Source organism: Mus pahari, chromosome 4 (genome assembly GCF_900095145.1).
Source record: "Mus pahari chromosome 4, PAHARI_EIJ_v1.1, whole genome shotgun sequence".
Lineage (NCBI taxonomy): Eukaryota > Metazoa > Chordata > Mammalia > Rodentia > Muridae > Mus > Mus pahari.
Window position 1 is genome coordinate 44,771,225 of NC_034593.1, and position 25,268 is coordinate 44,796,492.

At 47.0% G+C, this 25,268-nt stretch overlaps 1 protein-coding gene across 1 annotated transcript in view; it reads left to right on the forward strand.

The window, feature by feature from the left end:
• Mgst2 (microsomal glutathione S-transferase 2) overlaps window positions 1-22,673 on the forward strand; it is a 52,348-nt gene extending 29,675 nt beyond the window's left edge. The window contains exons 2-6 of the mRNA XM_021196913.1: window positions 2,240-2,314; window positions 3,143-3,242; window positions 17,572-17,642; window positions 21,793-21,874; window positions 22,453-22,673. Of these exons, the coding sequence (XP_021052572.1) occupies window positions 2,240-2,314; window positions 3,143-3,242; window positions 17,572-17,642; window positions 21,793-21,874; window positions 22,453-22,585 (461 nt within the window). The 3' untranslated portion in view covers window positions 22,586-22,673. The remainder of the gene's footprint in view (window positions 1-2,239; window positions 2,315-3,142; window positions 3,243-17,571; window positions 17,643-21,792; window positions 21,875-22,452) is intronic.
• The last annotated feature ends 2,595 nt before the right edge of the window (window positions 22,674-25,268 follow it).

The window sequence follows — 25,268 nt, forward strand, 5'->3', positions numbered from 1 at the left end:
AGAGAGAGAGAGAGAGAGAGAGAGAGAGAGAGAGAGAGAGAGAGAGAGAGAGAGAGAGAGAGAGATTGCTTCAGTGTTTGGGTTTGGGTTTCATGTCTGCATTTCGTTAGTAGTTCTGGGTGCCCAGCAGACATTGCTCAGAGTGGCCTGCCCACTCCTTTCCTGAGATGGGTAGGATTTGGGAATGTTCTCTCTGGGACGTTGTGGGCCTCTGAGCCCAGTGACTCTATCATTTATGGTGACCGTTCATATCTCAGTGCCGGGAGCATCAGGAGTCTCAGGCAGGGCCGTGAGCGCATGAGAATGGAGAGTACAGATAGCCGCTAGGCAGGTTCACCAGGAAACTAACTATTCCTGCTTCTAAAGTTGGTTGTAAACATTTAAAGCATTTTCGTTTCGTTTCGTTTTGTTTTTAAGACCCATGGCAGATTTGATCACCAGGGTAAAATTCTGCAGAAATATGCAGCTTAGATTAAGTAATGAATTCTAAACATTACAAGCTGTCTCCACTGGGATGACTTCACACCCACCTCTTCCTGGATAAATGGAGACTCTGTCTGCCCAGGAGCAAAGTTCTTCAACTCATGCTATCTTCCTTCCATGCTTAGTGAACAGAGTTGCTTACCAAGAATGCCTGTTTATTCTTTCTGGGGTGCATCATCCGGATGCTCGGGCTGAGAGCTGGGGACAGTGCAGGCTGCACACTGCCGGAAGCAAATGATGGCTCTGCTTAGTGGTAGAGCCGGGTCTTCACACTCATGCAGCGGCTAGCCTAACCAGTCTGCTTTGTGGATAAGGGAAACTGTGCTTTTGTGGACTAGAGCAGGAATTTGCTACCAACCCCTGGAGAATCTGGGTCTAAACAAACAGCGTGCCTTGGTCTTGCAGTTACAAAGGGGCAACAGGGACAAGGGCTACATGTCCCTTCCCACAGAGGGTCTCTCCCCACAGAGAGCCTTTTGTGTGCTGGCTCACGCTGAGGACACTGTGTCCTGGGACCAGAAGAGAGACAGTTTGATGGTGAGGGAAGTAGAGAACAGGAAGAGAAGAGACCAGAAAAATGATGTTTGTGGCAGAAAAAAAAAAAGTTTAATTGTGGATTACAGAGAGAGAGAGACACACACACACACAGACAAAAAGACAGAGAGATACTGTTTAGCCAGCCACACCAACAGAAGTTTGTTGTTCACAGAATTAGGACACCTTGTAACAGAGTACCAACAGCTCAGGCTTTTAAGACAGACCCCCTGAGATCTGTGTGGTTCAGCCTTCAGGAAGTGCACCAGGACCTGTGTGGTTCAGCCTTCCGGAAGCTGACTGCTCCAGGCCAGCATATTCTGCTTTTCTGTGACCTCAGCATAGAAAGTTAAACAGGATCCTGAGTAGGAAGTACCTCCGTGGTGACTGACCCCGAATAGGTCCTTACCACTGTCCAGTCCTAAACTTCTTACCTGCAGAGAGAAGCTGCCAAATAGAGAAGTGGCTTCCCTGGGGAAGGCTCTGTGATTGAGCGGTCCTCGGTGGCAGAGGAAGTATCCCCCTGTACTGTCCCTAGCACACAANCNCCCCCCCCCCAGCCCCAGGAAAGAGGAAAGATAAGAGAAATTCAGTCTTTCCACAGAAGGGATGGAATAGCTTGGCCATTTGCCGCTGTGTTCTTACTGAGGCAGGGCTCAAAGGAGAGATTGGGGCTTTTACTCCAGAACCTGACACCAAGCCCAAATGTTCCTTCCCATTGTGGATGCTCCTGCCCCTGGCGCATTTCCTGAGCTAGGTCCGTACATTGGCTGGTGTGGCACACAGGTGCGTACTGGCTGCAGTCCACAGACTCGAGGGAAATGGAACTCCTGTTAGAATGTTTGCTCATTCTCAAACCCTTCAGAAGCCCCGTGTTCTTGTGCTACTGCACATTGGCAAACCCAGGAGCACACAGCCTCCATTGTTTCTGTCCCTAGGTGTTTCCTCCAGGACTAGGAAGCAAATTAGGAGAAATGGTAACAGTACAGAGGTGTTGGGGACCAGAAAGGCCAAGTTCCAATTTCTCCATAATAGAAAGGGCCCCCTTCTTCTGGCCCTTGTTGGTCCTGTGAGCTGCTGGCTAGTCCACAGTTCTTTTGCCCAGCAAGGGTGTAGTGGAGGGTTGGACAGTACCCAGATCACTTCAGCCCTAAGCATTACATACATAGTATGTTCACTCCGGCTCTTTAACTCCTAAGCAACAGCTAATGGGGAGCCAAAGGGAAGGGAAGGAAGCTTGCTGGGGAGTCCTCCCTAAGCCAGGCTCAGTTCTGGCTGACTTCCTGTCAAAGGGTGAGTGTGCTGTTTTGGGAGAAAACCTCTCCCTGAATACTCACAGAGGAGAAGACACAAACCACACACTCGGTGTGGGATTTTACAAGAGGAAGTTATTCCTTTTGAAACACCAGCATGTCAGAAGTGGGTGTTGAGATATCAAAATGAAACAAAGCATGTTTGAGGCAACGACCAGGAACATGGAACTGGGGGAGACAGTGGGAAGGGAAGTGAGAGACGCCAGGAGGTAATTATGAAGTAAGAAGGAGATGAGGGATCTGGGAGATAATTCAGGTGGAAAAGAACTTGCTTTGTGCCAGGCAGTGGTGGTACACACCTTTAAACCCAGCACTGGGGAGGCAGAGTCAGGCGGATTTCTGAGTTCAAGGCCAGCCTGGTCTACAGAGTGAGTTCCAGGACAGCCAGAACTACAGAGAAACCCTGTCTTGAAAAACAAACAAACAAACAAAAAACAAAACAAAACAACAAACAAACAAAAACAAAAAAAGAAAGAAAAGAAAGGAAAAGAAAAGAAAAGAAGAAAGAACTCACTTTGTGAACTTGAGTTCGCAAAGGACTTGAGTTCAATCCCCAGAATTCATATAAAAACAAAATAAAACAACTAACCAGCCAACCAACAGCAACAACAACCCCCAAACTGGGCGTGGTGGTGCAGGCCTGTAATCCTAGTGCTTAGAGAGACAGAGACAGATAGGTCCCTGGGGCTCACTGGCCAGCCTGTTTTAATTTGATGATTTCTAGTAGATAGCTCTGGTACCCAACTGTACTCACACCTCACTGGTGACCAGCGATGTGCCAGACTGTAACACAACATTCCGTTCCCTTGCAGGTTATTTCGCTTGGAAGGTCGGACGAGTAAGATTAAAACACAAGATTGCACCCCCAGCAGTCACGGGCCCTCTGGAGTTTGAGAGAATATTTCGTGCACAGTAAGTAACGCTTTTCACACGGGCAGGCCTGCCACAGACAGAGTCTGATTAGGGGAAAGCGTAATACAGAAGGCCCTAAATTCATTTTCAGTTGCCAGCCACAACTCACTCTGCCTCATCCTCAGGTTCCACCATCATGAAACATCCAATGGGTGATGCTTGTCCAGTTTTAGGTCAGATCTAAGAGGGTTTATTTGCCCAAAACGCTGCAACTTAGGAACAAGAGTGTCCTTATCCTTGTCTCTTAAGCATGGTGGCTGATCACAGAGACCTCTCAAGCCCCGTGAGGGCTCAGGAGACTCAGATGGAACTAACAATGTCATACTTTCTTTTCTTCAGCTGTTAATTTCTCCAAGAACCATTTCCTAAAACCTGAAGCATGTAAGGATGAGATGTCCCAAGTCACAATTCTCAGAGTCTCTGATCATCCTGTGGTCCCTGCCTATCGAAACACACACACACACACACACACACACACACACACACACNGTCATACTTTCTTTTCTTCAGCTGTTAATTTCTCCAAGAACCATTTCCTAAAACCTGAAGCATGTAAGGATGAGATGTCCCAAGTCACAATTCTCGCTGTCATTTGTCAGCCTTAGGTGTCATTCTTAAAACAAAACAAAACACACACACACACACACACACACACACACACACACACACACACACAGAATCCTTCTGTCACAGACACTATGCACTTGCCTGTAGATGTTAGAATGACCTTTATATCTCACCCCCCCCCCCCAAGGCTAGTGCTTTGGAAATCATCACCATTATCAATACCTATTCGTCAGTGGGTTCTTTTGTTAGTCTTTGGGATTTTTCTGTTATGTCCAGGAGTAAGGTTCACCTATATTTTTCCTTGTATAGTTCTTGTCTCATTTTGGCTATTAAAATAAAAATTACACCTTGAATTCGATTTTGGTAAGGCAAGACCCTTGGGCTGACAATGTGGTCTCTTGATCAGCCTCTTGCTTGCTGAGGGGTTTTATAGGCCATTCTTTCCCCCTGCTTCAAAGTGTATAGGGAACAGCACTGACAGGACTCAACACAAGTCTAAGAAACATCAAGCCATACAAGGAAGTCACCCCATCCTAGCCGTCTTTAAATACGTTTGGAATGTCAAGTAGCAAGTATTGGTTTGATGCCAGCGTGTTTGACACCTAGAAGAAAATGTTTCTTTTATCTGGGTAAAACGTGCACAGCTTGGAAACAAAGTGGAGTGACGAGTCTTTACAAGTCACTGTCTTTTGTGCTTGTCCCTCACACGCCCTCCTGTCCTGCACACAGACACTGGCATCCATTTTGGTAACTTTTGTATTTCTAAACGCTGTGACTTCACTGCTGCTTTATTGATAGACAGTTTTAAGCCTGGCCAGTTGAGGTCCTTCTATAAAAGGACGTCACACTCTTCTCTCTTCCTAGTCTTGTAATTGGGTCACTATGTTACCTTAAACCCTGAGCCATTGTGGTTCAGTAAACAACCTTCGAAGTGCAGCAGGATAGTATTCTGTAACTATGTTTCCTTCTTGTGAAGGTTTCGTTTTTTCTTAGGGTTACTTTGCTTGTTAGTTTAGTTGCCTTAGTTTCATTCCTGAGTCTTCTATGGAATGGAGTCTCTCCTCTGAGCACGTTGCTATGCGCTAGCAGCCTGCTAACATCCCGTTCCTGCTTTGAGCCAGGTCAGCTACCACATGGCTGTTATGCTGGGCTTGCCTGTCGCCACCCTAGGGTTTTCTTATACTCTCTGGTTTGGATCACCTGGTACCTGGATTCCAATTTTTTTTTTTTTTTTTTTTTTGCATTACTTTTGTCTCTTGTTTTCTCAGAGCACATTTGTTAGCTGTCTGTTACAGTGATGAATGTATGAGATAAGCAACCGGCAGAGTAGAAGGATTTATTTTGGTTCAGGGTTTTAGATTTCCTCCTCTGTTGGCTGTATTGTGTGGCACATACATCATGGTGGGAGCATGTGGTGGGACAACCCCTGTTCACTTATGGGCACATGCAAAGAGAAGAGTCTAGGCCCCAGCATCCTCTTTAAGGGTCTACCCAGTGACCTAAGGCCCCTACTATCTCCACTCTCTGAATATCATACCCCAGCTCACAGGGGGTATGATATCACACAGGGGCCGGTGGGGAACCTTCCAGATTTGCTCTAGGAAACCTAGAGGAGCTGAGAGGAGCTCAGGTCCCTAGAACTTGGGGACTTATCCTGTCCCCAAATACAGCACAGCCCGTCACAGCCTGATGGCCTGGAGAGACATTTATGAGAAATCTTATCCGTTCAGAATCATGAGACAATTGTCCCATCACTCTCTAGTGTCTTTGGACGATGTTGACATTTGTCTTCTAGACCTTGTCATGTGGTATGGGAATGGTGAGAGGCTCTGGGGTGCTCTGTGCCCCACAGATCTCTTCTACATTACATCATGCTGAACCCCAGAGGAGGCCTCTTAATGGTCATGTCCTTGTGTCCTGGGAGATTTAAAAAGTATTCTCCCTCAGTTTCTTCTTCGTGCTTTCGTTCTTTTTTTGAAACGTGCTAGTTGCTCTTGAGCTGGCCTTTTAGTTTCCTTTATTTTCAGTTCTGGTATTTGGGGGCTTTTATTCTTTTTGGAGAATTTCCCCACTGCCTACTGTTTACCAGCTGAAGGATTTTCGCTGATCACTGTTTCAGCTCCATGAGCTTATTGTCACCCCCTGCTCTTCCGCGGCTGTTGTCAGTGATGTCAAGCCATTATGTCTTTGGGTTTCACAGGTACGATTTATTCTTTTCCATTTGAGAATTTCATTAATCACTTAAAAAAAAAAACTCTCTAGCGTCATCCCTGTTTAAATAATACTTAGCAAATTTTAATACTATCAAAGCACACAAGTTAAGGCCTACCTATTTCAATTTCCCAGGCCCTTATGGCCTTCATGTTCAAGTTATTATTTATTTTGAACTTTGTCTTTCATTTTCACACATTAAGTAAAAAGACACACATTAAATACATTAAATATGTATGATTATCTCCATATACGATGGCTTGGCCTGTATCAGTGAACAAACTAAGAGTCCTTGTATATAAAGACCAAAGGTTAACACCAGTCACATTTGCACCAGTGAGGATGGCGCTCTGGAAACCCCTCATGAGAGCCCAGGACGGGATGTGGCCATGTGTTGGGGTGGACTGCTAGCTGAGCTAGGTTGGCTGAAGTAAACAAGGCTAGGCGAGACCCTGTAACCCAGAGCTAGGGACAGAGCTCAAGGCTAGAATGATTGCCTTGTGTACCGACTGCCTTAGGTTCAGCACCATAACCCCTCCCCATCAACGGAAGGAAACCACAAAAGGGACCGAACAATCCCTGAACCAACCAAGCCCACAACCGGCATATAGAAGACTAGGAAGCAGCACGTGTAAGGCTAAGGCGGGGCTAAGGCGGGGCTAAGGCGGGGCTAAGGCGGGGCTAAGGCGGGGCTAAGGCGGGGCTAAGGCGGGGCTAAGGCGGGGCTAAGGCGGGGCCAGCGGTAGGTTCATTTTGGCCCAACTGAACCAAGAACTCCTGCTTGGGAAGGATGCGGCGTCTAGCGGGTCAGATTTGAGGCCACGTCTTGGTTCTATGTTCCTTCTCACTGTTCCCACACATTTGATTCTCTGTTTCCTCCCTCCCCTTCTGTAGCAGAGCTCCTTTCGTCCTAGAAATAAAGCTGGACCCCATTCCAAATATTTCTCTGAAGTCGTTATTTATGAAATAAGTACCAGAGCTCAACTCATTTGTCAGAACTCAGTTTGTTTGCTTAACCACAGCGGAAGAGACAAGGGGTTAAAATAATAAAATAAAAGAAAACCCTCAAAATGTCAAGGTGGATTTGAAGCTAAGCGAACTTGGGGAGTTCAGTGGCAGGCCCTTGCTGCCTTGGGAGGGGAAAGGGGGCAGTCTTGCCCCACTCCCTGTATTTCTTCTTGAATGTTCTGTAGCACTAGTCAAGTTCTTGCTTTAAATTCTAAGGTTTGGGACAAATCTGGCTAATTCAGAGTTCCACTTGTCAGGAGTATGGCGTGTGCCTAGATAAACTACCCGGCCGGAAGGTCTTTGCAGGCTTTTTTCTGTCTCTTCTACACGGGCTTCCTTAGGAAGGAATACATTTGGTTTTCTCCCTGTCCTGGCTGAAGCACTGAATTCCTTTAGCCATCCTTGACTTAAATAGACCTGCTGCTTCCCCCATTCTTCTTGCTGCTTCCCCCATTCTATTCGATGATGCACAGCCTGCAGCAGGGCCAAAGTCACTGCTCAGCCAGCCTCTGAGTAGACTCACATCTCTCCAGCCTCGAAGCCCCACCGAGGCACCTGCCTCCTCTTGCAGCAGGCTGGGGCAATCATCTGATAAGATGACTGGTGGTCGCTACCTCTTCACACTCATTTACAATTTTTTTTGTTTGTTTTTTGTTTTTTTCGAGACAGGGTTTCTCTGTATAGCCCTGGCTGCCCTGGAACTCACTTTGTAGACCAGGCTGGCCTCGAACTCAGAAATCCACCTGCCTCTGCCTCCCGAATGCTGGGATTAAAGGCGTGCACCACCACGCCCGGCTACTCATTTATAATTTGAAGCCTGAAATTTTATAAATGAAAGCATATGGTCCTAATTCATGTTCAGACCCCTCAGAAAACTAAAGGTAAATTCATAAAGGTAGGAGTTTCCAAACGTTCTATAGCTTTAGAGTGGTGCAGGCCATTACATCTTGTAGTATGTGAGGGAGGAAGAAAGGGAGGGAGGAGGGAAGAGAAGGGGATAGAGAGAGCATCCTCTCTCTTTCTCTTTCTCTGTGTGTGTGTGTGTGTGTTATATGATGGGTAATTTGCACCCATGGGGCAGAGGAGGACATCTGGAATCCTGCTCTGTGTATATGTATGTGCACATGTGTGTGTTGTAAGATATGCACATACATGCACACACAGGGGCATAGGAAGACATTGGTATCCTGCTCTATATGTGTGTGTGCTGTATAATGTGTGTGTGTGTGGTGTATGTGTGTGTGTATGTGAGTGTATGTGGTATGTGTGAGTGTATGTGGTGTGTGTGAGTGTGTGGTATGAGTATATATGCGTGTGCACACACACACATGTGTGTGTGTGTGTGTGTGTATGTGTGTGTGTGAATGGGTGTGTGGTGTGTGTGAGTCTGTGTGTGTGTATATGTGTATGTGTGTGTATGTACAGGGCCGGGGGAGGATATCTGGTGTCCAGCTCTATCATTCTCTTCTTTATTCCTTTAAGACAGAGCATGTCACTGACCCCAGATGTGAGCAGGCAGCAGCAAGCCCAAGTAGACCACGAGTCTGGCCTTCACAGTGCTGAAGGTGGAGGTTACACTCACGGCCAGCCACAGCAGGCTTTCTACACTGGTGCTGGGATCCGAACCCAGGTCCTTGTGCTTGTGTACTCTTACCCAATGAGCAATCTCTCTGGCCCGAGCATCTCTAAGGAAGCTTACCACTGCTCTGTGTACCGGGCACTATCTGTGGAGATCTGCAGAGCTCTGACCTGGCCAGAGTGGCCAAAGATTTGCGCTTTCAGAAAGGGAGGGGGAGTCCATCCTCTAAGGCCTCTGCTGCTCTGGAGCTGTGCTATGCTATCCAGTGGGCGGGTGAAGAGCGGGGAGGAATCCACAGAGGCAGCTAGGAGCCAAGGTCGGGGCCACCAAGCAGGAAATGACCACCACAGTAGGCTGGAAGGGTTTCCGGTGGCGAAAACTTCCGGAGAGAACTTTCTTCCTCAGAAGTGTTACAGCTCTTATACAACAGAAGCTCTCAGACAGCCTTTGATGAAATAACTCTCTGTGCGCCTTTTTTCCTTGTGGACGGGGTCTTTTGTACATTTTGGGGTGGGCTGGGGTCTAAAAGCAGATGCTTTCTGTTGGCTTGGCCAGAGATGTTAGGGATCTGATGTTAGGGATCTGCATGTGGAGGGACTCTGGGTGCTGCCCCTACATCATGGTCCTCTTCATGGGGTCCTCTTCATGGGGTGCTCTGGTCATGTGACAAGAACCTGGTCGGGAGGAGGTGAAACACCGTCCTCGGGTATGAGGTTACTGGGGTTTCTGAATCCTCTCGACCTTACCGTGTTTCCTGGCATGGTCCACTACCCCACAGCTTACCACCCAGAGTATTAGCTGGAAGCACGATATCCCTTTATCCACTGAGTTGGATAATGAGGATGCCCAAGAGCGTGAATGATTCAGTGGCGAGGCCGGTGACAGGCAGCGGGGATCTGGAGCGGAGTTGTAGGTGGTGGCTCCTCGAGTGTTCATCCCGCCTCTATCAGCCGTTCCATTGCTGCATGGTGGTTAGAATCCGGCCCTGCTGCCGCCACCGTACACCTCCTGCTGACTCCTGCGGGCGACTCACCCTACAAGGAACGATGACGTCAATGAAGTAACTGATTCTTAGTTTTGAGGTGCTTGTTGTCAGGATTGGTATTGGTTCAGGACCCACAAGACCAAGTGGGGAGTGATTTGCCCCAGAGGGACGACGGAGGGCAGGAACTAAGAGACAAGGACAGGAGATAGAGGAGGAAGGAGAAGGGAACAGAGAGAGGGGGAAGGAATGTTTGTCCCAGAGTGGGACAAAGGACTGCGTCTGGATAGAGAGGAGATAGAGGCATGGCACAAGGGAAAATGACGGTTTATAAAGCTAAAGAGGGCAGCCCTGTGCTAGGATGAAGTGTCTGACTTTAACTGAGCATGTTAATGAGGTGAGCCAAAGGGGGCTTTTGATGGCCAGACTTTAATACTTTGATAGCTGGACCTTGGTAGTCAGCCTCAGGAGGAGGAAGTGGCCAAATGGACCTTTGTGGTTAGCCTTAGGAATGTGATAGAATGGTATTTTAGCTAGGCGGAGGGAATGGGAGAGGAGGGCAAGGGGAACCAGAGCCGTGCTCACCCGGCACGAGCTGGCCAGAGTCACTCCACTCCCTATGAAGCTCCGGTTGGCCTGGAATTCCTGCTTCAGCCTCCCGAGTGCTGGGACTCCAGTTCTGGATCACCATATAACATGTCACCATATAACATGTCCTATGTCTCCACCTATACATGAACTCCTGCAACCCTTTTCCCACCCAGAGGCCTTCTCTGAGCATGATAAGCTGTTGCTCTGACCCTTCTGATTAGAGTCATAATTCACAGAACTTCTTGCTTCCCAAAGTTCACAGACCAGGCCCCCGACACCTGTGAATTTGCAGCTGCTGAGTCGGAGTGAATCAGCAAAATCAGAGGGGTGGAGGCAGAGATCTTTAAAAGCCTCGTTGACATGCCTGGCCTGTCTTTATTTTTAAACGCTTTCCTATCTACAGTGAACACAGGGTCAGGAAGTTTCTAAGGCTGGCGAGCTTTGAGAATGGCCCCCTCTCCAGCTTCCAGAATGAGGTTGTTACATGCAGAAGTTCACGGTGTATGTTCAGGAGTCTATTAACTAGAGGAGATGCTGAGAAAAGTTTCATGACAGAGGCTTCCCTCCCACCAAGAGGGCCACCCTAAGTAATGAGTTTTTGAGAACAGCAGGACCTTTCTTGGTCCAGGTGTGCGTGACTCAGGGACTTAGGGTGTCTTATTTACTCTTCTATGGCTGTGATAAGACACCATAATCAAGGCAATGTATAGAAGGAAGGATTTATTGGGTCTCAAAGTTCCAGATGGTTGAAGTTCATGACAATTGTCTTACTGCTGTGAACAGATACCATGACCAAGGCAACTCTTATGAGGTCAACATTTAACTGGGGCTGGCTTACAGGTTCAGAGGTTCAGTTCATTATCATCAAGGTGGGAGTAGGCATGGTGCAGGAGGAGCTGAGAGTTCTACATCTTCATCTGAAGGCTGCTAGCAGAATACTGGCTTCCAGGCAACTAGGATGAGGGTCTTAATGACCATGCCCACAGTGACACTTATTCCAACAAGGCTATACCTCCAAATAGTGCTACTTCCTGGGCCAAACATATTCAAACCATAATGACAACCATGGCTGGGATCTTGGCAGCAGGCAGGCAGGTATGGCACGAGAGTAGCAGTCTAGAGTTTTCATCTCCTACAAGTAGGAGGCAGAGAGAGCTAACCGGCCTGACATGGGCTTCTAAAACCTCAAACCCCACTTTCAAGGGCACACCCCCAATTCATCCTAAACACTCAACCAAACTGAAGACTAAGCATTTAAACAGATGAGCCTATGGGGATGGGGATGGGGTGCGTGCATGTGTGTGTGTGTGTGTGTGTGTGTGTGTGTGTGTATTCCTTTTAAACTACCACAGTGGGTCTTGGAAAATTCATGGTCACCCAAATTCAACCCGAAGACAGTGGTTCTTGAGTTCCAGATGGGGGGTAAACAAAGGGATATGGGTTTTATTGGGGGGGGGGTCAATAAGAAAAAAGAGAGAACTTCCCGAGAGTGGGAGGGGTTCCCAGAGAGGGAAAAATATCATTAAATTGTTTTGTGTAGTTTTTTTTTTTTTTTTTTTTATAGGATTTATGGTAAAAACGAGGCACCGAGTAATGTAATTTCTGTTGTGTTGCTTTTCCGGGCTGTCACAGTCAGAGCCAGTAGAAACCCCCATACTCTATGCATGCCTCCTGACCCAAAGGGGGAGATGCTAATACTGTTTGCTCACTGCCCACCCAGTCAAGGGTGGTGGAAGGGCCCCACCCCCACCCCACCCCCGCTGTCTGTCTGTCTGTCTCCGATTTACTCCTTATTCTCAGCTGACTTTGACTGTCTGATAGCCCTTATCCTGCTAGCCTCTGGCCCCGCAGGTATCTTGCAGGTGGCTGTTAACCAAACTATCCTTTCATTGTTCCCGTATTTACACAGAGCAGCTTGTATCACAGCTGCCAAGATGAATCTGCAGTCTTTCTTCTCCCTCAGGGATGGGGCCGTAGTCTCGTGTACGAGGTGATCTGCGGTCGTCTCCTTTCTAGACTAGGTAGACGTTGCTGGTTAGAAGCCATTCTTACCTAATAGTAGACCGTTTGTCATATGACAGGGCAACCATGTCTTGCATATATTCTCCAAAGAAAGGAGTGGGATTGGAGTCTCAGGGAGGCCAGCTGGCCTGCTGACACCAGCTCAGAGATCTGAGCTCTGGCCTCCCTCTCTCCTTATCTTCTCCGTTGTCTCTTAGTTGCTGGCCCTCTTACTTATCTTCCTTGGCATTCCTGACTTTATTGTTTTAACCCTAACCTTCCTGTTAATCTATATCTGTTATCTGTTTTCGCAGTACTATTTGTTATCAGAATACACTCTTCCCTGTCCCTTACGGTCTTGCGGTGAGCTGCTCCTGAGTCTAAGTAGTCCACAGAGAGGGGAGGGCACTGTTGCAGTTTCTATTCAACATTTGTTCTTAAAATCCCATCCTTTTTGTTCTGTGTGATGTATAACACATATAGTATTGTTTTCTAGTTGAGTGTGCCAAACTCTTAGAGGTTTAACACAATGGGAGTGGTGCCACACGGGGTCACAGTTGAGCCCCAGAGGTATGGGGCAGGCAGTAGGCGTGACACACAACTGGGGTGGGCCCGGACTGTCTGATGCAATAGGGATCATGCCATGCTGAAGTCCGGGAAAAGGCTGGAGTTCTTTACTCATGGGTCCCTGATGCACATAGTGGATGCTTGGTCCTAGCAGTGGTAGGGCTCCTTCTTTATGGGGCCCAGGAGAGAGTGTTACATTTTTCAGTGGTGCACTGTGCCTGACAAGTCTTGGGCCTGTGTTTTATAATATGGTTTGATCTGCACAGGCACACATGTGTCCCTGCTCTAGTTTGATCAAAGTGCCCCCATTGTACCTGTGGGGGTGCGTTTTCCCTCCTCACTGGTGGTGTCTGTGGTTGGGTCCGGGGCTACTTCCCTCTGCATGTCAGACAGGAGCCAAAGGCTGCTCGCTCACTGGCATCACCCTGGGCAAGGCACAATCTGCAGCCATTGCTCCACACTGTGGAGGAACGCTGAGCGCACATGGTCACCACGGTACCCAGAGTTCTCAGCTTTTCTCAGACTTTTGCCATTCTCTCCCTTAAGCCTCAGGTCTCCTAAAACATTTTGGCACCACATCAACCAGGACAACGGATCAGGGCTGTACTGGTTTCAAAACTCCACCTTCTAGACAGCATCTCAAGTCCAGGCCAAGCGGCACACTTGCTCCCCCTACTGGCCCCCTAGCAAAGACCTTTTCAGTTACTCTTCCTGGTGTGGATGGAATTCGAGGCCCCTGGTGACATCTGCTTATAACCATGACCGCACCCCTCCCCCATATTTCTATACAGGATGTCAGGGCTACTGCACCATGGGGGCTGTGATCAGAAAATGACTAGAAACAGCTGTTCCCCCCACACCCCTGTGGATAAACAGAGGAGGGAATATTTGACAGGTGATCATCATTAACTGTGTTCATGAAGGGCAATCGTCACAGGAATCTTCCTATGGAACCTTGTAAGGAGAGCATAGAGTGTAGCTGTTTAGGTGGCTAGAAAGATGCTAAAATTGTTTCCATATTGGTTTGCCCTGTCCGTGAAAATGATTAGCTGCTGATAGCTTAGTGGGGGAGTTTTCAGAATTTGGTCCCCTTAACTTGAGTTTACGCTGGCGGTTATCTCCGGGCACACCACACTTTGTCATCATCATGCTGTGGGAGCTTTTCGGGGCTCAGGGGTGCTGCTGGCAGAAGAGGGTGTGGTCACAGGGTGGAGGAGGTGGTAATGAGCGGGCAGAATGGGGCTCCAGGTGTTTTGAGGTGAAGCAATACTACCAGGTAGACAGCCACAAATAGCAGAGACCCCAACTGGCAGCCAGAGAATTACTTCTGATGTCTGAAAGATGATAATGAGAAACAGACAAAGACACAGGTGATGGCTAATCGCTGTAAACAGACTGGATTTGAAATCTCTTAGGAGACACACCTCTGAGCTCGTCTCTGAGGCTCTTTCTTGAGAGGTTTAACTGAGGAGGAAAGACCCATCCCACGGGCTGTGGTCTCAGACTAAATTAAAGGTATCAAAGAAAGAAGCCAGCCATCTCTTTCTGCCTATTGATTGAGGAGCGGGGGTGGGTGGGTGAGTGGGGGGATGGGGGGTGGCCACTTGCTCCACACAGGTGACCAAGCCTTCCCTGCTGTGGCAGACTGAACCATACACTGCATCTTAGAGGAACCAAAGCTTGAGGTATGTCTGCAAAGGTCTGAATTTGGGTGAGGAGTCCAAGAGTGACTCCTGCCTGTAATAGGAAGACAAGGGACCCATTTCTTAGGGGATAAATATGAAGAAATACAAAATAACCTGCCTTTCCATGAGCATACACGGAGCTACAGTCAGTCCTTGCCTGATCTCAATGGCCTCTAACGACTCTCTGCTCATGCCATATCTTAGCTCAGTGTTCCTGTTTTCTTGATGACTTCTGGGATCTGGCGGTGTTCACAGTGACATGGTCCCAGCTTCAAGCAGCTGGTTGGCCTCAGTGCACTTGGTATTGTCCTTGGGGTCTGGGGTATTGTCCATACCTGGGTGTCCTGGCTAGTTTTTATGTCAGCTCAGCACAAGCTGGAGCTATCGGAAGAGAAGGAAGCTCAATTGAGAAAATGCCTCCACAAGGTCCAGCTGTGAGGCATTTTCTTAATCGGTGACTGATGGGGAAGTGTCCAGCCCGTTGTGAGTGGTGCCATCTCTGGGCTATAATCCAGCGTTCTATAAGAAAGCAGGCTGAGCAGGCCAGTAAGCAGCACCCCTCCACGGCCTCTGCATCAGCTCCTGCCTCCAGGTTCCTGCCCTGTTTGAGTTTCTGTCCTGACTTCTTTCAATGATGAACAGTGCTGTGACCTGGACTAGACCCTGGACCACATCCTGGGGCTGCTTTGGGAGCTCAGTGGAGGGAGGGGAGATTTCAGGGCTGTCACCTGACGCTTGGTACTGTCTTCCTGGTCTGGGGCCTTTCATGAAGGCGATCAGCCACACCAGGCTGTTCTCCGTTAAGGAGTTTTCCAGCTTGAGCTGCACGGGAAGACCCACGTTTCTCTTTTTGTTTCTCTTTTCTTCCAAGAGACTTCCTCACTCTTTCATGCAGGGATACAAAACACATCAGTGTGTCAGCCTCTGTGGACAGACCCCCCCCAAAGAGACCACAGGCTCCCAGACTCTTCCCTACGGTGAAACTGGGGGTGGCTAGGAGGCTCTGTGTAGTATCTCTTTGTTCCTCAAAATGCAACACCAAGGTCATTAATTCACTGCAAAGAAAAGTCTGAAAATAGACTTTTGTCTATTTTATGATGCTTCCGAGGTGTTTAAAACGTCACGCGGCTAATTTTGAATAAGGACATGTGGGAAAAACTCAGTCTTCACATCCTGGAGTAATTTAGGGTATATCCTGAAACCTAATAAAGAATGGGCCAGTTGGGTGATGTTTCCAAAAAGGGCCCAGAAATTGCCCTGACTGTGGAAAGGGTTACAACCCTCCGGTGCCATTCTTTTCTTTTGTTCTCTGGAAAAGATTCTATGAACGGGAAATGTGAGGAAGCAGGTTCTTCATTTCAGCTAACTGTTGTTATTCTTTCTATGAAACATATAAAGTCTACTTTCACTTAGCCTACCATAGCTACTTACAAACTTATAAACCCATCACATGCAAGAACATGCCAGGGACTTGCCAGGGCCACAGAGGAAACCATCTTTGTCACTTCTCTGAGTGCTAGAGAGCTGAGCCTCTGCTTAGGCTTCCTGGCCACTGGTACCCTTCTGGGTCTTAAAGAAATGGCGAGAAGAGAGGGAAGGACGCATTTCGAGATCAACACTGCCCATTTCCCATTTTTCAGGTCCCCAGAGAGCAAAGGGTCCTCGCTGGCTTTGTTGGTGAAGTTAGGACTTTCCATGCGTGCTTCAGGATTTGGCAGCCATCATGGCTTTTGCGTGAATGTGGGATTTGTCCATTGCTCATCGTCCTCCCTTTCATTGAGGACAAGGATTAAATGTAGAGCCTCGCACATGCTAGGAAAATACCCCAACACAAAGAAACATCCCAGCTCTTAAAAAGGATTTTACTATTAGTTTTTATTTTGTGTATGTGTGTGCCTGTGTATGTGCACATGTGTATGGGTGCCTGCAGAGGCCAGAAGAGGGCAGGCACTGAGTGTCCGGGATCTGGAGTTAGAGGTAGTTGTGGGCCATTGGGCGTGGGAACTGAACTCGGGTCCTCTGCAAGTGCTGAACGTTCTCCCCCAGTTCCACTCGACCCCAGCCCCATTTCTGAAGGTTTTGTTTTGAGACAAGGTCTCATTAAGTAGTTCAGGGAAGCCTTGAACCCACTCTATAGCAGGCAGGGGGGTCAATATAAAAACGGCTTGCCTCAATCCCCCAAACAGCTGAGGTGACAGATGCGTGTCACCAGGCTCAGAAATGACAAATTATTCTTGCTTAACTTCGCTCAGATGAGCACTGAGAAGACTGTCTTCTCGGGCTGAGCTATCTGCTAAGAAATTGGAGCTAACCCAATCTCTACCGCCCCTCTCCTTCCCCTTCTCTGCTAGGTCCTGTGAGTTAGCTGTAGCTCCCAGGGAACTAGTTCCTTGGGCTGGAAATAGTACCAAAATCTCCATCTGACTTTCCAACAAATAGAGGCCACAGAACGCTACTGTCCACTCACTTCAACTTTTACTTCATGTTCTCTGATGGCTTTGTCTGCATGCAGATCTGTGCAGCACTTGTGTGCCTGGTGCACACAGAGACCAGAAGAGAGGATCAGATCTCCTGGAACTGGAGTTACAGACTCATGGGTGTTTAGGGTTGAACTTGGATCCCCTGCCAGAGCTGTCAGTGCTCGTAAAAGGATGGCTTTTGTGACTTACCTTCCCACTGCATAGAATGGGAATTAAGTGTGTCCCTTTCTTTTCTTCAGAAGCTTTTAGGGGAATTATTTAAGGACTCAAGTGGGAAGCTGAGGGTGGGGAGAGAATTTTTAAGAAGAAAGATGTTCAATGTGAATTGAGTAGCCTCTTGGGCTGCTGGATAAGGGATGGAAATCTCTTTAGGCTCTGGAGGCCTGTTTCTTAGAAAATCCGAGCCATGGTGCGCTTCACTTGTGACCATTTGTGTATAGGAGAAGGATTCTTGGTCCCGCTCTGTGGTTTGAGCAATGTCTGAATCTCACGCCGAAAGACTCCTCTTAAGTGGAAGGATTTTTTTAAATTCCTGATGTAAGTTCTTGTATTATTTTTGCTTGAATTGATGGAACGCTCACCTGCAGATGGAAAATCAATACATTAGTGTGTGTTTCCTCATGGATTAAGTTTCATCTTTTTTTGTCCCCCCTTACAGGCAAAACTCTTTGGAGTTTTATTCTGTATTCATCGTAACTCTGTGGATGGCTGGGTGGTACTTCAATCAAGGTAATTATAAGAGCATGTCAACTCATTCCAAAGATGGCTGTGGTGTTGAAACACAATTAAGGGGCAGATAGATGATCATATGGCTACTGAAGCTGGAAATGACTTTGACTATAAGAAGCAATGCCTATATACATCCAAATTCTAGGTGTGTTCAGATGGCCTCAATGTGATTTAGTTCACTAGCAGTTGGAGACAGAGGGGTGACTACCTGAGACTCCAGGAGCCAGGCAAAAGCAAAGTTGCACTGTGAGACTGTGTCTCAACAAGCAAGCCCTGATGACGTAGCTCAGTGGAAGAATACTTGTTTGGTATGAGCAGGGCCCAGAGTCTGGATCTGAGCATATTCATCCTCTCCAACATAAGCATTTTGGATGAGATAGGGCTCCTTCAAGGTTGTCTGCCTATAGACCACACACACAGGCTTGAAACAAACTACATGCTAGACACTCAGGGATAAAAAATGACACGAACCTTGTCTTTAAATCCAATCATCTAACTGAACTAGATGATCAGAACACAGAGAACAATTCACTTTTACAACAGCAATGTTCACAGAGCATTTATTGAATGCCAGGTCATTTTTTTTGGGGGGGGGGAGGGAGTTCATAGATTTGTAGGATTTAAAACATTCATATAACGTATTCAATAATTGATTCCTACTTTACATATGAGGAAATGGAGACACACGGGTGTTAATATGTTTTCTGTCCTGCTATTCACCAATGTGGAGAAATCTTCCACTCAAGGACATAGCAGGGCTATTGATATTTGTCTCAACAACCTATGTTTGGAAGGCCCAGAAGTACCTGTGATTGGATGCCACAGGTTTGCAAGCATGCCCTTTCTTATTTGGCTGAAGTTTCCTTGGTGAGCTGAGGGCTTTGCGTACCCATGGATTCAGGGGCTGGACCTGCACGGATACACTAGCTAGAGAAATAGTATACCTTTGATTCCTGGTCACTTCAATGGCCTCATTTGGGTATGCATTTGCTTGATAAGATTTAAATAAACTAAAATCCAGCTGCTTCCAAGGAACCTTCATCAATCTCTTTCTGACGATTTTTCCTGTCAACCAAGGAATTTCAGATACAGTGACCTTTAGAGAATAACTTTTTAACTTTACTCAACTCATCCTTTTGTTCCTTAATGGCACAAGTGGAAGTGGCTGTTCCTCTTCATCTAAGGACATATTAACAATGAATAAGGGACGTGCCGTTAGATAATGGGATTCTCTCTCTGTCTCTTGACTCTTCAGATTTTCCCATGGTGGGCCAAATGAGGCTGACTGCCTAGCAGCAAAGGTTCTTGGGTAACTTGTCATTCTTTTCTCTCCCGATGTAAGTTGCCTACTAAGGTGCTTCTGGCTGTTCATTGGCTTTGGGGGAATAATTCAGTAGGTTGGGATAGTAGATCTCAATAGAGAGAAAGAGCATGCCTAGAATCTTTAAAATCCTTAGATGCCGGGCAGCTCTGCCTCCACTCTGGGCTCCCATGTTCTGATGCTTTGGTGCCTTCTCCCTCCAACAGCATCTCCCAGAGCCCCTTCTAAGAGGACAGCACTCCTGTCCCCTGTCCCACAGCACCCTGGAGCCTGTTCACACTTTCAAGCCTGCAATTTTCTTCTCTCCATCCCTTGTTTTCTTTATTGATAGAATAAAGGTGCTGGAGTAATGGCTCAGTTGTTAAGAGTGCCAGTCATCATGACTTCAGTTCTGATCCCAGCATCCACACAGAGAGCTGGGTGCAGAGAGGCACATGCATCCGTGACCCAGCCACAAGAAAGGTCACTGGAGACAGGCTCTAGCCAATGAGCTACAAACTCAACGAGAGACCCCTGGCTAAAAAATTGGGAGGTTGGGGACAGTGACTGAGGAAGATACATCATATACATCATATCTGATATGAGGAAGATACCTGATATCAATCTCTGGCTTTCATACCTGCACACATGCAAACACATCCACACATCCACAAATGATCACATGGACATGAACATCATGCAACACACACACACACACACACACACACACACACCTCTATCATATAAAGGGTCATCTATGAGGAGACAAGAAGGTTTTATTTCTTCATTTTATCTTCTTGGGGTGCTGAGATCAAACCCCAAAGAACTGAGCATGCTGGCCAGGCAGTCTACTGAGCTATAGCTCAAGCCCTAGAATAATAACGTCCATAAAGGTGACACTGATAGCCAAATCTTTAGAAAAACACCTGGCATATACTGGAAATATATATATATATATATATATATATATATATATATATATATATATATATATATATCTTCGTGACCAAGTAAAATAGTGAATCGTGAAGAGAGCCCAGACAGAGGCTCTGCATTTGGCTCTCAACCTCCCTAATGCCGTGACCTCAGCACCTCATGTTGTGGTGACTCCCAACCATAAAATTACTTTCTTTGCTGCTCCATACGTGTAATTTTGCTACTGTTACAAATTGTGGTGCAAGCATCTGTGTTTTCTGATGGTCCTCGGTGACCCCTGTGATAAGGTCATTCATCCCCAAAGTATCTCAAGCCATAGGTTGAGGTCCGCTGCTCTAGACATTCCGTTTGCAACCGTGAGGTGCTCACTTTAGGGAAGGCATCAATATCTTGACTGGTCAGGACGGCAGCACATTCTATTGTGCTTTGCATATTTGAGGGATAAAACTTAGATGTGATAAAATGCATAGGTCTTAAGTGTTCAAGGAAGTTTCACAGAGGGACACACGTGTGGGAATCAGTTCTCTATCAAGATATGTAACATGGCCACCACTCAGGAAGTCTACCCTGGCCCCTGCACCCGTCCGGTTCTGTTCCTTCCACTGCCCTGAGTTTTCCACAGTTTGGTCTTTCCCATTCTAGAGCTCCATGTGATTGGAATAATGCAGTTCAATCCGAGGTGCAACGCCTCGGCCCACAGCCGAGTGCTACTGAGATTCAGGGGTCGTTGCAAGGCAGCTCTCTTCATTCTCCGCGGAGCAGCAAGGGCATAGAGGACCATACGATTTGGTTATCAAGACTCCCGATGACAGACTAGCTCATCTTTCCGTGACCATGAACACATAACTCATAGTTATGATGACCAATCACTGTTTCATGAATGCTGTGGAATGGGTCTTTTCATGTCATGTGCCTTCCTATTTCTAGAGTGAGAATAGACTAGAATAGTTGGTTAAATGATATTTAACTTTTATGAGAAACTCCCAGAACTTTCCCTAAAGGGGCTGAGAGATTTTGCATCCTACCTCTGATGTGTATGGATTCCACTTGTTCTGTATCCATTCTATTTTATATTGTTGCTCTTTAAAATTCTAGCCATGCTGATCATGGTGGCGCATGCCTTTGATCCCAGCACTCAGGAGGCAGAGGCAGGTGGGTCTCTGAGTTCCAGGCCAGCCTTATCTACAATGTTCTAGGAAATCCAGGGCTACACAGAGAAATCCTATCTGAAAAATATAAATAGATAGATAGATGATAGATAGATACATAGATAGATAGGTAGATAGATAGATAGATAGATAGATAGATAGACAGATGATCCTGGCCATCCATACTTGATGGGCATCTCACTGTAGTTTAAAAATATTTAAAAAGGATTATGTTTTGCTCATTACTATTGCTTGCTTGTGTGTGTGTGTGTGTGTGTGTGTGTATGTGTGTGTGCGCGCGCGCTCACGTGCTATATGTATGTTGGAGCATGTTCCACAGAGCCCACATGGAGACCAGAGGACAATGTTGTGGAGTCCTGTCTCTCCTTCCTGCTTTCCTGGTGCTGGAGACAGAATTTGGTAGCCAGGCTTGAGCTGCAGGCTGGGCCTCTACCCTCTGAGGGCTCTCACTGGCTCTCACTGACGTTTCAACTAGCAGCTTGCTCACCTTCAATTGTCTTGAAACTTTTTTTTTATGTGATTATTGGCACACTTATTTATCATACTGTGTGAATTGTATATTCAAATATTTTACTTATTTAGAAAAGTTGTTTTTCTCTTGTTATCTTAAGGATTCTTTGTATATTCTGGGCACATTTATTTTGTCAGGAAAATATTTTTAAAAATACTTTTTCACTCTCCACACTTTATTTTGAGAGACATTCATTAAGTTCTCTAACTTTTCTCTGTTTCATTTCTTCCATAGTTTTTGCAGCCTGTCTGGGTCTCCTGTACATATACGCCCGTCACAAGTATTTCTGGGGCTATGCAGAAGCCGCTGAGAAGAGGTAAAGAGACACCCAATTGTGGTGTCTTTGTGCAAGTACAGCAGGGTCAGTTTGCTGTTCCTGAGAGGCACTAAGAGCACATGCAGTATTGGTGACCAGTGGCCTATGCTGCCTGCCTGAGGCCAGTCCTGCCAAGCCACAGGAGTAGGCATGAGAGGAGAAAATGGAAGTGTGTATCTGCTCATGGCACAGGAGCTTCGTTTGTTTGTTGTTCTGTTTTCAAGATAGGGTTTCTCTGTATAGCCCTGGCTGTCCTGGAACTAGCTTTCCAGACTAAGTGGGGGGGCCTGGGACTCACAAAGATCACCTGCTTCTGCCTCGAGTGCTGGGATTAAAGACACCTGGTACCAGCAGTCGGAGGCACTTAGACCCTTAATCCCAGCAAGCCTTCAGCATTGGTTCTAGCGTGCTTAGGCAAGGTCACGACTGTGCAGGGGCCAGCTGGCCTCAGTGCATGGCATCCTCTCTACATTTCGTGCAAGTTCTGAGCAGTCCAGCAGCGAGCAGCCTTTACCGGGACCCCGAAGGCTTCAGCACAGCCCAGTCTGACGCATTTCTCCCTCATGTCCACTCTGTAGGATCGCTGGTTTCCGCCTGAGCCTGGGGATTTTGGCCTTGCTGACTGTCCTCGCTGTCCTGGGGGTAGCAAGCAGATTCCTGGATGAATACCTGGACTTCCATGTTGCCAAGAAACTGAGGAAGCCCTTCTAAGTTTTTCTCTTCCCTTTCATGCTTGTAGAGGCCGTCACCACTCTGAAAACAATGTGATGTCATGTGTTAAATAAAACTTTTAAAACTTTCATTTATCTCATTATTGTGGCTCTGTGGAAATGGTCCCTTTTGCAGAACCTGGCTCTGCTTGAGAAGTGAGGTTCCCGATGGTGGCTCACCTGCACCAGGTGTGCCAGTCCTGGGATCTTAGGATGCCTGTTGAGGGTGTGACTGTTTTAGTGAGGCTAAAGCTTGACCCATTTGCTGGCTTCCATCCTGATGAGGAGTCCCAGCTTAGGCAGATAGACCCTCAGCCCTGGCTATAGCAGAGCCACAAATGCCAGGAGGAGATGTGAAACACATGAAATGGTCACACTAGAGAGTCATCGACTAATCATAACGCTGTCCGTGAAGGTGTATTTCATGAAGAACAAAGGAAAAAGAGAGACACTGCATCATGTTAAGGACTCCCCCAGGGGAAGTGTTCATTCCCCTTGACAGAGGACCTTGCATCCCTGACGACAGTGGCATAGTCTGATCCGGCTTGTGGCATAACTGAGGACACGGGAAGCCAGGTGGCTGTCCTCTCTTGGTGTGCAGTCACTACCTGCACTATTCATTTGATATTTCCAGCTTCTCTTCTGTTAACTGTGATTCTGGCTTCTGGCCTCAGAGACCTTAGGAAAAAGGATCCAGGTTCACCCCTGTCAGCTGGCTGCAGTCACCGTCTAGATATTCCTTAGTGTTACTAGAATATGAATAGTAGAAAAGGAAACAAGGAATAACAGTGCTTCCAGAATAGCCAGAGAGCTAACAGGTCCTGGACAGCGCCAGGCACCCCAACGAACGCTGGGAAGACACTGGCTTGGAAAGGGGGCACTTGGATTTAAGTTGAATTCCACCACTGGTAGGTGATTAACCCCTCAACGGGAAGTTGTATGGAAGACACCGAGCACTGCAGGGTCATGAACCCATTGTCTGCCCTGTCACCTGTTGGGCACACCACAGGACCCCAGCACTCCGTAGTTCTGTTTTTTCCTTAGGTAAAACAGAGCTGACCCTTAAAAGTGCCACACTAACTGTTGTTGGGGTATTGTTGTTGTTGTTTTGGTTTTGCCCTATGGCATATTACCACATCCAAATGTCATTTGGAACAAGAAAAAAAGAAAACTTTAAAAAATTTTTAAGATCTTAAAATAACTTCTATTTTGATTTATACACATGCTTATGCACACACATGTACCCTTGCAAACACATGCACACACATGTACCCTCACACCCATGCTCACACATGTGCCCTCACACCCATGCACACACATGTACCCTCATACACATGCACACACATGTACCCACACACATGCACACACATGTACCCTCACACACATGCACACACATGTACCCTCACACACATGCTCACACATGTACCCTTGCACACACAGGCACACACATGTACCCTCACACACATGTACACACATGTACCCTCACACACATGCACATACATATACCTTCACACACATGCGCACAGATGGTTAATGCATGTGGAAACAGGCAAAGCATGTACCAGGCTTTCAAAATGTCCATCTCCAGGTATTACCATAGAATTAGTTTTTGCTCTAATTCCTTGCCACCAGGGAGCCTCTGTAGTATTTTAATTCCTATTAAGTTGGGCTCTAAGGCCCTGCCTGGGTAGAGCTGGTCTTGAGACAGGGTCTCAGAATGGCTTTGATTTCACGATCCTTCTGCCCCAACTTTCCCAGGGCCTGGCAGGTTGTAAGTCTCTGCTTGGTCTGACAGTCTGACTTTTTCTTTTTCTTTTTTTTTATCTGACACTTTTTACACTAAGAAATCAGATTCATTACTTGGAAACAAAGTCATGAGAAGAGGGACCCAACGGTTTCCTTTTGTCTACTATGGAAGCCTCGGAAGGCGTGAAGACCAAAGGGTGGCAAGATCCTTGATAAATCCCCAGTAGGGAGAAGAGACAGCTGAGAAAGACCTTTGTGAGTTTGCAACAGCTTGGAAATGGAGTAAGAACTAGAAGCTTTGGGGGGTGGGGGGTGCATGTTAGGGAAAACATGTTAGGTGTTGCAGGTCTTTAAGGACTCCGTGGTTAGGGTAGAAAATGAATGCTCTCTGAGGCTGCACACTGAGGTGCCGAGTGGGGATGTGGTCACAGGCACATATTTTGCTTTGAAATGACTCCCAGATTACGCATAAGGAGTACTCATGGCAGAGTAGTAATCATGATTAAACTGAGTTGATGGCTGGAGATATTCTTTCTGCTTCCCTGATGGTTTGGAAATGTTCAGTTTTAAACTCTTAAAGAGAAGCTGAAACTAACGAACAAGTCAGGTTTTTTCTATAGCCGGAAAGTTTCTTTTGTTCTGTGCCAGAGGTGTGATGGGGACCCATCAGTGTTGCTGTGTGATGCTGGACCCATCAGTGTTGGTCTGGTCCCAATGGCCTGTACATGGGACATGAGGACGCCCGGGTATGTGGAAGCTGCAGTAATTCCTGCTGCTTGTCATGGGAAGTGAGATGGGCACTTGTGGCAGCTGGGCCGTAGAATCACAGTATGCCATGCCCTTTGGACTGAACAACAAAGACCAAAGAGAATAAGGAGAGGGTGGAAAGAACATAATACATCAGGAAGGAGCTGAGCAGTTCAGAAGTCTCCCGTAGT